The 10,680-nt window shown below is 51.8% G+C and overlaps 2 protein-coding genes across 2 annotated transcripts; both read right to left on the bottom strand.

The window, feature by feature from the left end:
• Positions 1–254: 254 nt before the first annotated feature.
• On the bottom strand, positions 255–7,415 carry DOP1 (Dop1p; the record flags this gene model as incomplete). Its single annotated transcript, XM_076634606.1, has 27 exons — positions 255–636; positions 701–825; positions 885–968; positions 1,028–1,227; positions 1,293–1,495; positions 1,559–1,689; positions 1,751–1,860; positions 1,918–2,096; positions 2,169–2,321; positions 2,400–2,527; positions 2,583–2,819; positions 2,873–3,677; positions 3,747–3,798; positions 3,874–4,124; positions 4,189–4,321; positions 4,390–4,576; positions 4,644–5,222; positions 5,283–5,390; positions 5,456–5,563; positions 5,631–5,985; positions 6,047–6,191; positions 6,251–6,401; positions 6,473–6,601; positions 6,665–6,745; positions 6,805–6,951; positions 7,016–7,134; positions 7,277–7,415. 27 exons carry the CDS (start codon positions 7,413–7,415, stop codon positions 255–257), a joined length of 5,421 nt encoding a protein of 1,806 aa, XP_076485423.1.
• A 412-nt stretch (positions 7,416–7,827) lies between these two features.
• JCM6883_005298 (uncharacterized protein) lies at positions 7,828–10,304 on the bottom strand (the record flags this gene model as incomplete). Its single annotated transcript, XM_076634605.1, has 10 exons — positions 7,828–8,080; positions 8,146–8,293; positions 8,358–8,661; positions 8,728–8,998; positions 9,056–9,224; positions 9,297–9,428; positions 9,527–9,652; positions 9,730–9,807; positions 9,875–10,105; positions 10,190–10,304. The coding sequence occupies 10 exons, from the start codon at positions 10,302–10,304 to the stop codon at positions 7,828–7,830; spliced, it is 1,827 nt and encodes a 608-aa protein (XP_076485422.1).
• Positions 10,305–10,680: the final 376 nt, after the last annotated feature.

The raw sequence follows: 10,680 nt of genomic DNA, 5'->3' as shown, positions 1-10,680 counted from the left end.
CGTCCAAAATTTGGTAATCACTGATCTTTTCGGCGTCGATCTTTGTCATCATACGGCATAATCAATCGCGATCTGTCGAGTTCTCCTCGCACTGACTGACTGAGCTCGAGGAGAGGGAGAGGGAGAGTAGGTAGACTCCTTCTCAATCCACTCGAGTTTGCCTCCGCCGTCTGAGCTTGGACAAGGGATTTGTATATAGTGAAAGACAGGAGTAGAATACAACAAACCTGCACTAGAGCACAACATAAAAAATCCTATCCGGATCCTTCGAAGAGATCTCGCTCGAGTAAAGACTCGACCGCTTTCCAGTCCACCTTGTTACCCGAATTGTATATCGACTCGTACGCGGTCAGACTCACCGTCGCAAAGAACGGTTCGAGTTCGGAGATCGATGTCAGTCGGCGCGCGGCGAGAAGAGGTCGACGTGCCGAACCTCGAGTCAACGATAGATCGGTCGGAGTCGCGGTAGAAGAAGCGGATACCGGCGTCGCAAAGATGGCGGGGACAGTCGGAGAGGTTGATCCGTGCTGAGGATCAGAGAGAATCTCGCCGAGACGATCCATAATCGCTTGAGGCAGCCAGGCGTCGGGAGGGTAAATCGCATCGACAGTGTCGGTGACGAACATCCATTCGTGACTGGTGGAGGACAAAGTGTCAGCGAGACTCGGCAGAAGAGTCCAAAAAGCGAAAGGCAACAGACATTTGGAAATCTTCCGTTTGAAGAACGAGAGTGAGATCGAGGAACTTGCAAGCCGACAGGATGAGCTGCAAGAGGTCGGACTTGTCGGGTACTTTGCGATCGACGAGTGATTCAAAGAGACGCAACTGAGTGCACGGAGGGTCAGAGATTGGTTAGAAGAGAGAGAGAGAAAAGCGCGTCGCACCAATTCTGTCAGAATCACCGGCCAGAGTCCTGCTAGATGCTGGTTGCCGATACGACAGAAGAGTACTCGAAGACACAAGTAGACCTGTGTTGAAGAGGACATTAGCTTTTCGAGGAAGAATCATCGATTCGCTTGAGACTGACCTCGGCGTGAACCATGTCACCGACACTCGAGCGCAAAAGGTCGACCAGCTTCTCTTGAATGATTGGTAGTTGTGTCAGGAACCGATCTTTCTCGCCGGTGTAGAGAGCGTAAGTTAGTCGACGGAGACTGAGCGTCCTCGAGAGACTTTCGAGTTCTCGATTCGTAAAAATGTTCGCAGACGAAACCGTCGAAATTTTGCCTGCACAGACGATCACATAAGCTGAGTCCGGTCCAGAGGAGTCAAGAGAAAACGGTGAGACGTACCGATCAAATCCGGTAAACGTTCTTTCTCGGCCATCAAGGCTCGAATGAGCGGCTTCCACTGGGCGTTCGTGGCGGGAGATGCGTTGAAGAAGCGATTATCGGCAAAGGCATCGGCTATCGTCGATCTCCAGGCCTTCGAGGCTTGCGTAGCTCGAACCATCTCTTGCAGGAGTTCGAAGATGGCGGAGTCGATTTCGAAGGATCTAGCGATTCGTGACGAGGAGTCAGTCAAAGGGCAAAGGCTACTCGAGAGAGAGCTGACTCACTTTGCTCGAGTCTTGAAAGCAGGAGAAACGATGTAGTAAACCATGTTAGAACAAGCTGCGACAGTTTTGTCGGGATCAACGTGGAAGCGTCGGAAATCGCCGATGACTCGTTGCGACAGAAAGACGGTAACCTGAGGCGTACAGACCGATGAGTTTCGAAGCTCTACCGAAGGGGCGGGCAAGATCACTCACCTCTCGAGCGATATTGCCAGCAACAGGAGGAAAAGTTTTTTTCTCAGTCTCAGTGGCTATCGAGGCCGATTCGGCTTTGGTCTTCTCCGATACGATACTATCTGTCTCCCCTGTAGAAATGCCATGATCGTCAGTGAGATCCTCAAGCTGTCAAAGCTCAAACTCACCATTCGAAGGAACGTCTCCGACGGTTCGTTTGAGCCAAACTCCAGATTCAACAGCTCGACCAGCAAGCTGTACAGACGCGTCGACAAGGCGAATGAACGTCTCTTGTAGATCACGGCGCATTCTTCGGTCCTCAAGCGCGCTCGTTTGGGAGACTTTTTCGGAAAGAACGGTGAAGGATCTGAAATCGATGGTGACAGTCTGTGAGCGATGCACACGATGTGAGTCGCCTTAAAACAGAGATATGACATACCGGAGACTCGGGAATACGAGTGAACGATTCGTCGAAGTGTTGCTGAGTACTTCTCGCACGAAGGCGAGGAACGGAGTCCAAACTTGAACAGCGAGCGAGCCTTCGAGTTGCTCGAGATACGTCTCGAGGAAGGCGAAAGAATCTTCAGGAGATCTACGTAAGATGACGAGTCAAGCAATCGGTGAGTACCTACCTCAATGAAGCGGGAGACGGAAGGGAACCTGAACAAACGGGGAGAAAGGAGTCTTGTTCTTCTCAGCGGACGACGCGAGCTTGGGATTGAGCTTGTCACATAGCATCGCGACTACGCTTCGAGGACTTGGGGCGAGAGTGTTGACGACATCGAAAACTCGACAATTCTGCTCGAATGTGTGGTCAGAAAACGAGGCAACAAGGAAAGAGAATGGAACGCACCTCGCCCAGCCCAGATTGTCGCCAGTAGTTAACGATCGCGTCGAGGGTTTCAGGAGACGTGTTCTTGTAGATGCGTTCGAGAGCCCGACGAGTTCTCAATTTCGCTCGAGTAGCGTATTGACCCTGAGAAGATTCCTGCTCTTCACCGCCTGCGACGTCGAGCGCAGCTGTAACGTCCCAAGAGTAAAGGAGAAGGTTGACGGCATCTCGCACTCGCTCGAGGACACTGTGCTTAGTCTGAAACGAGGTGGGTCAGTTCCTGTCGAAAGAACAGAAGTCGAGTCACTCACTTTGGTCTCTTCCGACAACTCGGTCGATTCCATCTCGTTATGACTCAGTACGTTGCTCATATAGCCGAGAAGACCTCCTCCTCCACTACTCGAAGCTGTTTCGCTCGGAACCCGTTCCGAAGATTTCGTTTCGTCTTCCCCTCCGGCGCTCGATGATTCAGCTAGTGCCATAAGCACAAGGCGCTCAAGAGCATTGACTAGAGCGGTATACTCTGCGTCGGTTGTCGTGAGCGTGGTTGCCGGTGAATCGAGGTTGGAGTAGGTGGTCTTGAGTTCGGTGACGAGGTTCCGTAAGCGGTCGACGAATCGGTCGATGAGAGGAAGTAGGACAGTGTGTAGGTCGTGGCGGTAGAGAGGGATCGTCATCAAGAGGAAGTCGACCCAATGGTGAATGATCGCGTTGTTGTGCTGAGTCGAGACCGCATCAGAGAGGATTCGAACGAAGAACTCGTCGTGAGTGAGATCTGGAGGTTGAGCGGAGTTCGATTCGGCGTCAGACGAGCTCGGAAGAGATTCCCGATCGTTGGGTTTTGCAGTTGGAGAACCTCGTCGAGATTGACCCGCGTTGGCGTGAGTGACAGAATGAAGAACGTGGAGGAGTTTGTTCTGTAGATCGAGCTCGTTTCGATGGACAGATCGGAAAAGTCGATTCAGAAGGGCGGTTTCGATCGAAGAGAGGGATACGATTTCTGCCTCGCCTCGAGAGACGAGAACTTGAAGGATCTCGGCGACGGCCGCGTGTAGGTGTTGATTCGTTGGACCGAGAGTCCTAGTCAAGGCATCGTCTGAATCCGCTTGCAGAATTCTGCTCAACAATCTCGAATAAGTCAGGCTGAAACGCGATTTCGCGAACAGTTCCGGAGAGAAGACGAACCGGAGAAGAATCGCGGTGAGACCGTCTAAGTACGTGAGATTGTCGACTCCAGCTATCGGAAAGTGACAAGATACAAAGATTGAGCATTCGGCGGGTCCGAAAGAGAAATCAAAGGAGAAGAACGTACAGCTCATAACCCGTTCTCGCAAAGCTGGATCGAGAGTGTGTTTCAACCACGAGCTCTTTGCAATTCGTATGAACCCTTGGCCTCCGAATCTCGCAAGCGCCAGAAGGTTGTCGAGAACGTGCTGTATCCGATTTTGGTCGAAGGAGCGTTCGTAAACGAGAATCGGGATTCGAGTTTCGGAAACCTTGACGGTTCGAGGACGGAATGAGATTGTTGAATCGAGCAGACTGAAAAGAAGAGGATCGAGGATTCTACCAAGGATCATGATGCGTTAGTCGAAGAAGACAGATCGATTCAGCAGCGCGGAGAACTCACCGAATGTAGGATTTCAAGCTGCACCTCATCCAAGCTTCGGCTGCACGTCTCGTCGAAAGTTCCTCAGCTTTCAAACTGTCGAGCATCTTGAGCATGGGTGTTCTGAGCGCCATCCCCGGAAGTTGAGCATCCTCTGTCCATGTCACAACGAGTCTCGATGAGCTCGTCGAAACGTTCGATTCAGTATATTATGTGACGAACCTGTGAACCTCCAGAGGTTTCCAAACGCTTCGAATGCCGCGAGTCGTTCGGCTTCGGCCGGAGAAGCCAGCTGCATCGATATGATCGATTCGAGGGAGCGAGTTTCGGAGAGTGCGTCGATCTTCCACAAGAGTTGAACGGATTCGACGTAGCAAGGAGAGCATCCAGGTTGTAAGTACTCAAGTAGCTGTTAGAGTAAGTGATTCAATACAGATGATCGATATCGAAGGAGATGCAGTAGAAACTGAACGAACCTTGGTAGCGAGATTCGTAGTCAATTGATCAGTATTTCTCATCGAACGAGGTTCCAGCACTCTTGTCTGAGTCAGCTTGAGAGCGAGACCGACCAAAGCGGAATGTAGAGGAAAGTTGGAGATCGAGACGCTTGTCGAGTTTGCTCCGCTAACGAGCGATCGGAACCAGTCGTCGGGAGTCCAGGAAACTCGAAGTTTGTCGAGAGTAGCGCTTGCCGAATCCAGGAGGAGATCGAGGAGAGTGATAGTCGAGAGGATGTGTGTCTTGAGAGCGACGTCGTTTGTTCCTGACAGTAACGTCGACGCTCTTTCGACGATTCGAAGAGCCGATGCGATTCCTCCTGCGAGCAACTCACGGCCCTCGACTTTTGGTAACGAGGCAGACTTGACGTCGGCAGCTTCGTACAGTGCGTCGGCTACTGATGCTCCGAGATGAGGAGGCGGCGACTCGGCGAGCTGATCTGAATGAGGGGCGTAGAAGCTCTGCGGGATCTCCCTCAAAAGTTCGGTCGCGAGAGTAACAGCTGACGATAGGGTCGAGTAGTCGGATGTCGAGGTCTCTTGACTTGTGAGCACAACCTGGAAAAGTTGCTGAGTAAGTTCGGGCTCGTAACGGAGCGTGCGAAAGAACGGGCTCACCTCGACTCGATCGAGGATCGCGAACGCAGTGAAGGGAGCATGTAGTTTCTGAACCTCCTCGTCGTGCAGTCGGAAGGTACCGACAACGAAACGTGCGAGCTCGATGCTCTGCATTGAGATATCAGGGAATCAGCTTCCGAAGAGCTCTGGAGAGAAGGGAATGATTGACTGACCTTGACGGATCCAGTTTCATTAAGCGCCGAGCAAATAGAGAGGTAGATTTGCTTCCACAACAAGAAAGGATCAAGGATCTCAAACAACATGTTTCCGGTGAGAAGTAGCTTGAAGCGTGCAATGGGAGAATCAGCTTGATTTGGGTGCGTTTCATAAGAAGTAACACGATCGTACCTCGTCGTGATCGTCTCCAGGTCGAAGGTTGACCTTGAGAGACTCGAATGCGTCGAGAACGAGAACTTCTGTCAGAACTCCTCCGATTTCCCATTTGTCCAAGAGCGAAATAAAGATCTTGAACGGTCGTTGTCGTTCAACCGTTTCCATCTCGATCGATTGGTCGTCCATCTCCGACTTGAGGGCGAGACGTAGGAGTTCGAGTCCGTGAGTTCGGAGGTGGTTCACTTGTTGCTCCGAAGATTCGCTCGATCCGAGAAGCCACGTATACAGCCGCCGCGAGAGGGAGAGGTCGCGCCGTAGGACGACTCCAGTGGCCGCTCGCACGAGAAGGACCTTGTCTTCCTGTCTCATTCTGTGCAGCAAAGTCGGGTCAGTCGCGAAGCGAGCGAATCTGACGAGGAGACGAGACTCACTTCTGGAATCCTGCGCTATCCATCTTGAGCGTCGTCACCATAAGCTCGAGAGTACCCCGCTGTACGAGAATCTGCGGATCCTCCAATGCCGCTGCGAACCCTCGAATCATCAAACCGACGTCCTGACCCACGATTTCGGCGAGACCTATAGAGAGAGCATCGTCAGCTCGCGAGGCTTTACGGCCTAGATACATTCGAACTCACTCTCATCCGACTCGAGTTTCGGGAGTCTCCGACTGAGATAGTTGAGAGCAGGAATTCGCGAATTGGGAGCCGTGATGAGAACAAGCCAGAGGTTTTGAAAGAAGAAGCTTGGCGAGACCGTTCCCGAGACTCGATCAAGAAGTTCGGCAACCTGAAGGAGACAGCGGAAGGAACGAAATTAGCTTCATCCCAGAGCAATATGCGAGCGGACGTCAAGCGGACCTTTTCGAAGAACTCGCCCGTTTCCTCCTCTACTCCCGGCAAGAGTGCGAGAATGAACGCTTTCGTCGCAGGTCGTAAAGAAGCTTGCAGTGGTAAATAGAAACGTTCGTAGAGGTTGAGAACGATGGGCTGGAACGAAGCTCGTGGTCAGACAAGGTCTCTTGTCGCAGAGACTGTATAGCAGGGACTGACCTTGACAGAGGTCGCTGCGTATTGGAAGAAGGGGAAAAGACCGCTCGACCAGGCCGGGAGATCTCGTCGCAAGTTCTCAGGCTAGAGAGACTCTCGTCAGGTTCTACTTCGCGGATTGATCGAGAGGGAAATGCACTCACGCCGATCGTTGTGAGAATATGCGTGTAAACATCGAGAGCTCGTTGATGAACCCCAGTCGGCAGAGCTGGATTGAGACATTGCGAAAGACGTTTCGCCACGATGAGTTTGTGAGGAATGACGGAATATTGAGGGTAACCTTGAAGACACTGTTCGTCGTTCCCTTCGTCAGGTCAATACCACGCACTCGATTGAGAGCTAAGGACTATTGACCTTGAGTAACTTTGCGAGGAAAGTGATAAAATCGGCCCATTCGTTCACTTGATCGAAGGACTGCAACGTCTTGTCGACCGCTTGCGCGTACTTGCGGTACTTGGAATCACCCATCAGAGCTGTTTAGCAGATGTACGAGCTTCTAGTCAGCGATAATGCGCCAAGAGTCGAACATGCTTCAACTACGAGCGGCTTGATTGCTCTCTCGTCCCTTGCCGTGATATCCATCCGCCCTCAACTGATCGAGTAGAATGTGCTTACCCTTCTCCTGTGCTGCCATCGCGGCGAAAGAGTCCTTGACCCTGCCGAGTGAACTTCGTCGGGCCGACGAGACTTCGGCTAGAGCTGTCGTATTCGAAAGTGATGGAGCAACTGCTGATGTTGAAGCTATCGGAGGCATCCTGACGAACTCTCTCGTCTTGTGGTGCGTGAAAGATCAATCGATCAACTGATGAGTTGTTTGCTGACGAGAGGAAGGGAGTCGGCTGGATGGAGTATGAGTTTGTAGAGATATGCTGATAGTTGATGTACTGTTGTGCGTGGATCTCGAGTGACAAGATGATGGAAGAGACGCAAGGTCTCGAGCGCAGGGACTTCGCAAGATTAGCGCAATGAGAGCTATTCGCGAACAACTCGAGGCAGCGAGGATGACGGATCGATAGTCACGGACAGGGCCTGACGAAAGAGAGAGTGGAGAAAGGGAATAATTGCAGATTGACGAAGAAGAAAACAGACAAAACTCTTGCGAGAACGGAAACAAACGAGGTTCAAACTGCGATCCAGAAACGTAAGAGTCAACAACATAACCACCACTACCAATCGAACTCTTCGGTATGGAGCTCGATCTCCGCGACTCCTTTCCCCGAGTTCAACCCGAACGCGATTTGTTTTTGACGAGCCGCGACAACTCGACGAACGTCGGTCGTGAGCGAGGAAGGACCACAGGATGCGATCCCGATCGAAGAGCAGCTGTGAGCCGCGTCGAAACGACGTTCGAGGAGAGAAGAGAAAGATGGACGGCCATTCTCGACGATCCAGGGAATCCTCGATTTTGGCGAGGATAAGCTGTTCGAGGTCGAGCTTTGTATCAGCGCGAGCGCACCACGACGACCTCGAGTGGACGAACGTACCTGTTGTTCGCCGAGTCGAGTTCTGCTTCGAGCTTGTCAGCTTTCTCGACCAGCGAGTGCTCGGTCACGAAAAGTCGGAAAGTGAAGAATCCTTGCGGCATTTGTTCCGCGATCGAAGCGAGTTGTTCCTCGACCCACGTCTTGGCGTCTACCACAACAAAACACGAGTCAGCGAGATCCAGGTGGAAGAAATCGGCGAATACTGAACGAACCCTCATTCTTGACCGCCCAAAACAGTTCGATGCTCTTGGTTCTAACCCCTTCCTCTTTCCTTCTCACCCTCATACAGATCTCCTCAATGATGGAAGTACTGAGGGTGACGCCTGCTCCACCAGCGATGAGGATAAGCGAAGAGTGTCGACCGAAATCACGAGATTGGGAAGCAAGACCTCCGTAAGGGCCATCGAGAAGCACGGGAGTCGAGCGATGAGAAGTAGAAGCGAGGTTGAGGAGACGAGGTCCAAGTCCTTTCGAGGGGTTGACGCGGAAGAGGAGAACGAGTCGATCGGGAGCAGCCTAATCGTCGAGACGGAACCGGTCAGTTGATCCTTCAAAGCAGCGGAAAGAAAGGTGAGAGTTCACACTCGAGCTGGGATCGGTGTAAGGAGCATTCGCGATCGTATAGGGATGACTCTCGAGCGGGCGGACGCTGAAGAAATTGACGAAGTAGTGCTGTCCAGCTGTCCAGCGGTGACCAGCACCTCGAGGAAGCGTTACTGTGACTCGAACAGCGTTATCCGGAAGAGCATCGACGTGTCCTCGAGCGATCTTTCGACCGTTGCGAGCGAAGAGGAGTCCGAATCGAACGACGACCGAGGTGAGGTAGACGGCTGCAGCGGCAAAGATGTAGTGCCTGAGAGAGGAAGGGGTCAGAGAACGTGCAAGGTGTAGCTGAGAAAGCGAGACTTACCAAGAAGTGAGGAGGTTGTTGCAATGGATGTAGAAAAACGCCGAAAAGAGAATCGCCGAAACGATGTGCATCCACTTGAAGATTTCGTAAGATGCATTTCGGATCGGAGTGAAGCTACCCCAGCACAACCAGGCAAGAGGAACGAGAGCTGCGATTCCTGACCAATAATCTGAGCGCAGAAAACGATGTCAGCTTAGGAGTCACGAGACTAAAAGTAGATAGAGAGAAAGGGCGGGCTTACAGACTTTGTGACTGACGTGCCAAGAGTAGTAGAGTTGAGAGTACCCGTGAGGGTTCAAGCCGTCGAGATTGGGCCTGATCTCGTGAGTTCCTTGAACGACGAAAGGGAACGTGTGAAGTAGCGACAAGATCACTATCACATAGCGAGGTATATCCGTTAGCTCGGGAGAATGGGGGAGAGCTGGAGCGAGAGGTGTCGAGGGGACAAGACTTTGAGACGAAACGACTCACAGAAGAGATGACTGAGCCACTGATGAAAGACCTGCAGTTTCTCATGCGAGCAACCAGCGATGAATCCAACAATGTTCCATTTCGCTCCGAACGCAAAGATGAAAGGAAACAGCGCGACAGCGAACACTGCGAATCGCAATAATCCGCTCTCGTCAGCTTGTGAGACTCGGATAGACGAGAAGATACGGCGATATTCGACTCACGACCAGTACGCATGGCGAGTGGAGGACTACCGACGTTCCAACGAGAACGATAGTATGGCGTTTGAGCGAACGTCCAAACTATCGTCGAAATGAAATGCATCAGTTTCTTTGGTTACCACCATCAATCGAGGGAAGCTAGACTTACTACCGATGAAGAGCCAGAAGACGGTGATGAGTAAGATGACACCGACCGTAGGGAATCGGATCCAACCGATCGCTTTCGGTTGACTAGATTCGACCCAACGGTAAAAAGCGACGGCGCGTCGGTATCCTTTCGAACGGGTGATTCGTTTGTTGCGTACAGCGATCGAGAAGAAGTTGAAGATACCGAGGATAGCAATGCCGGCACAAAGGAAGATCAAGGCGGCCTTTGCGTCTGGTGAAAGAAAAATGGTGTTTCAGTTTGGTTAGCTTTCCCACTCATCGCGACGGTAGAATCGAGTAAGTGAAAGGCACGTACATTTCGGAGTATCTTCGTAAGGGTCTACGAGCATCTCTGCCATCTCGGCTGGAGTAAAAGTCGACTTGTCATGCCTCGGGAAAAGTTTGATTCCCCCTTCCAAATTCTCGGCCATCTTTCACGTTGAGCTGTATTGAATGGGTGGATAGGATACCTGAGATATCAGAGATATCGACGACAAGCGGTGGATCGTAGGGAGAGAGGTAAAGTTTTCCGAGAGAAGTGAGTAAAGGGAACAAAGAGACGTTTTGCCCTCTTGACTCGTCGACATTCGAGAGCTGAGCTTTTCCTTGGCATATATGACTTTCTGAGGTCGTTTTCGAGGGACTTGGGAGGTCGGAAGGACTGCCGGTGAGGTTGTTGGGGAAGAGATACGATTCGGAGATGAAGGAAAGTTGAACCAAAATTCGAGAGGAAACTAGCATCTGAGGACATGAGCGGGTCTTGAGCAGTATTTGCTGATGACGAAGAGCCTTAGTTGTCGAAGCGGG

This window comes from Sporobolomyces salmoneus (assembly GCF_050403485.1).
Source record: "Sporobolomyces salmoneus JCM6883 DNA, S_salmoneus_JCM6883_v1_ctg65, whole genome shotgun sequence".
NCBI lineage: Eukaryota > Fungi > Basidiomycota > Microbotryomycetes > Sporidiobolales > Sporidiobolaceae > Sporobolomyces > Sporobolomyces salmoneus.
Note: the sequence above shows the minus strand (reverse complement) of the source record. Positions and strands in the feature narration are given on the sequence as shown.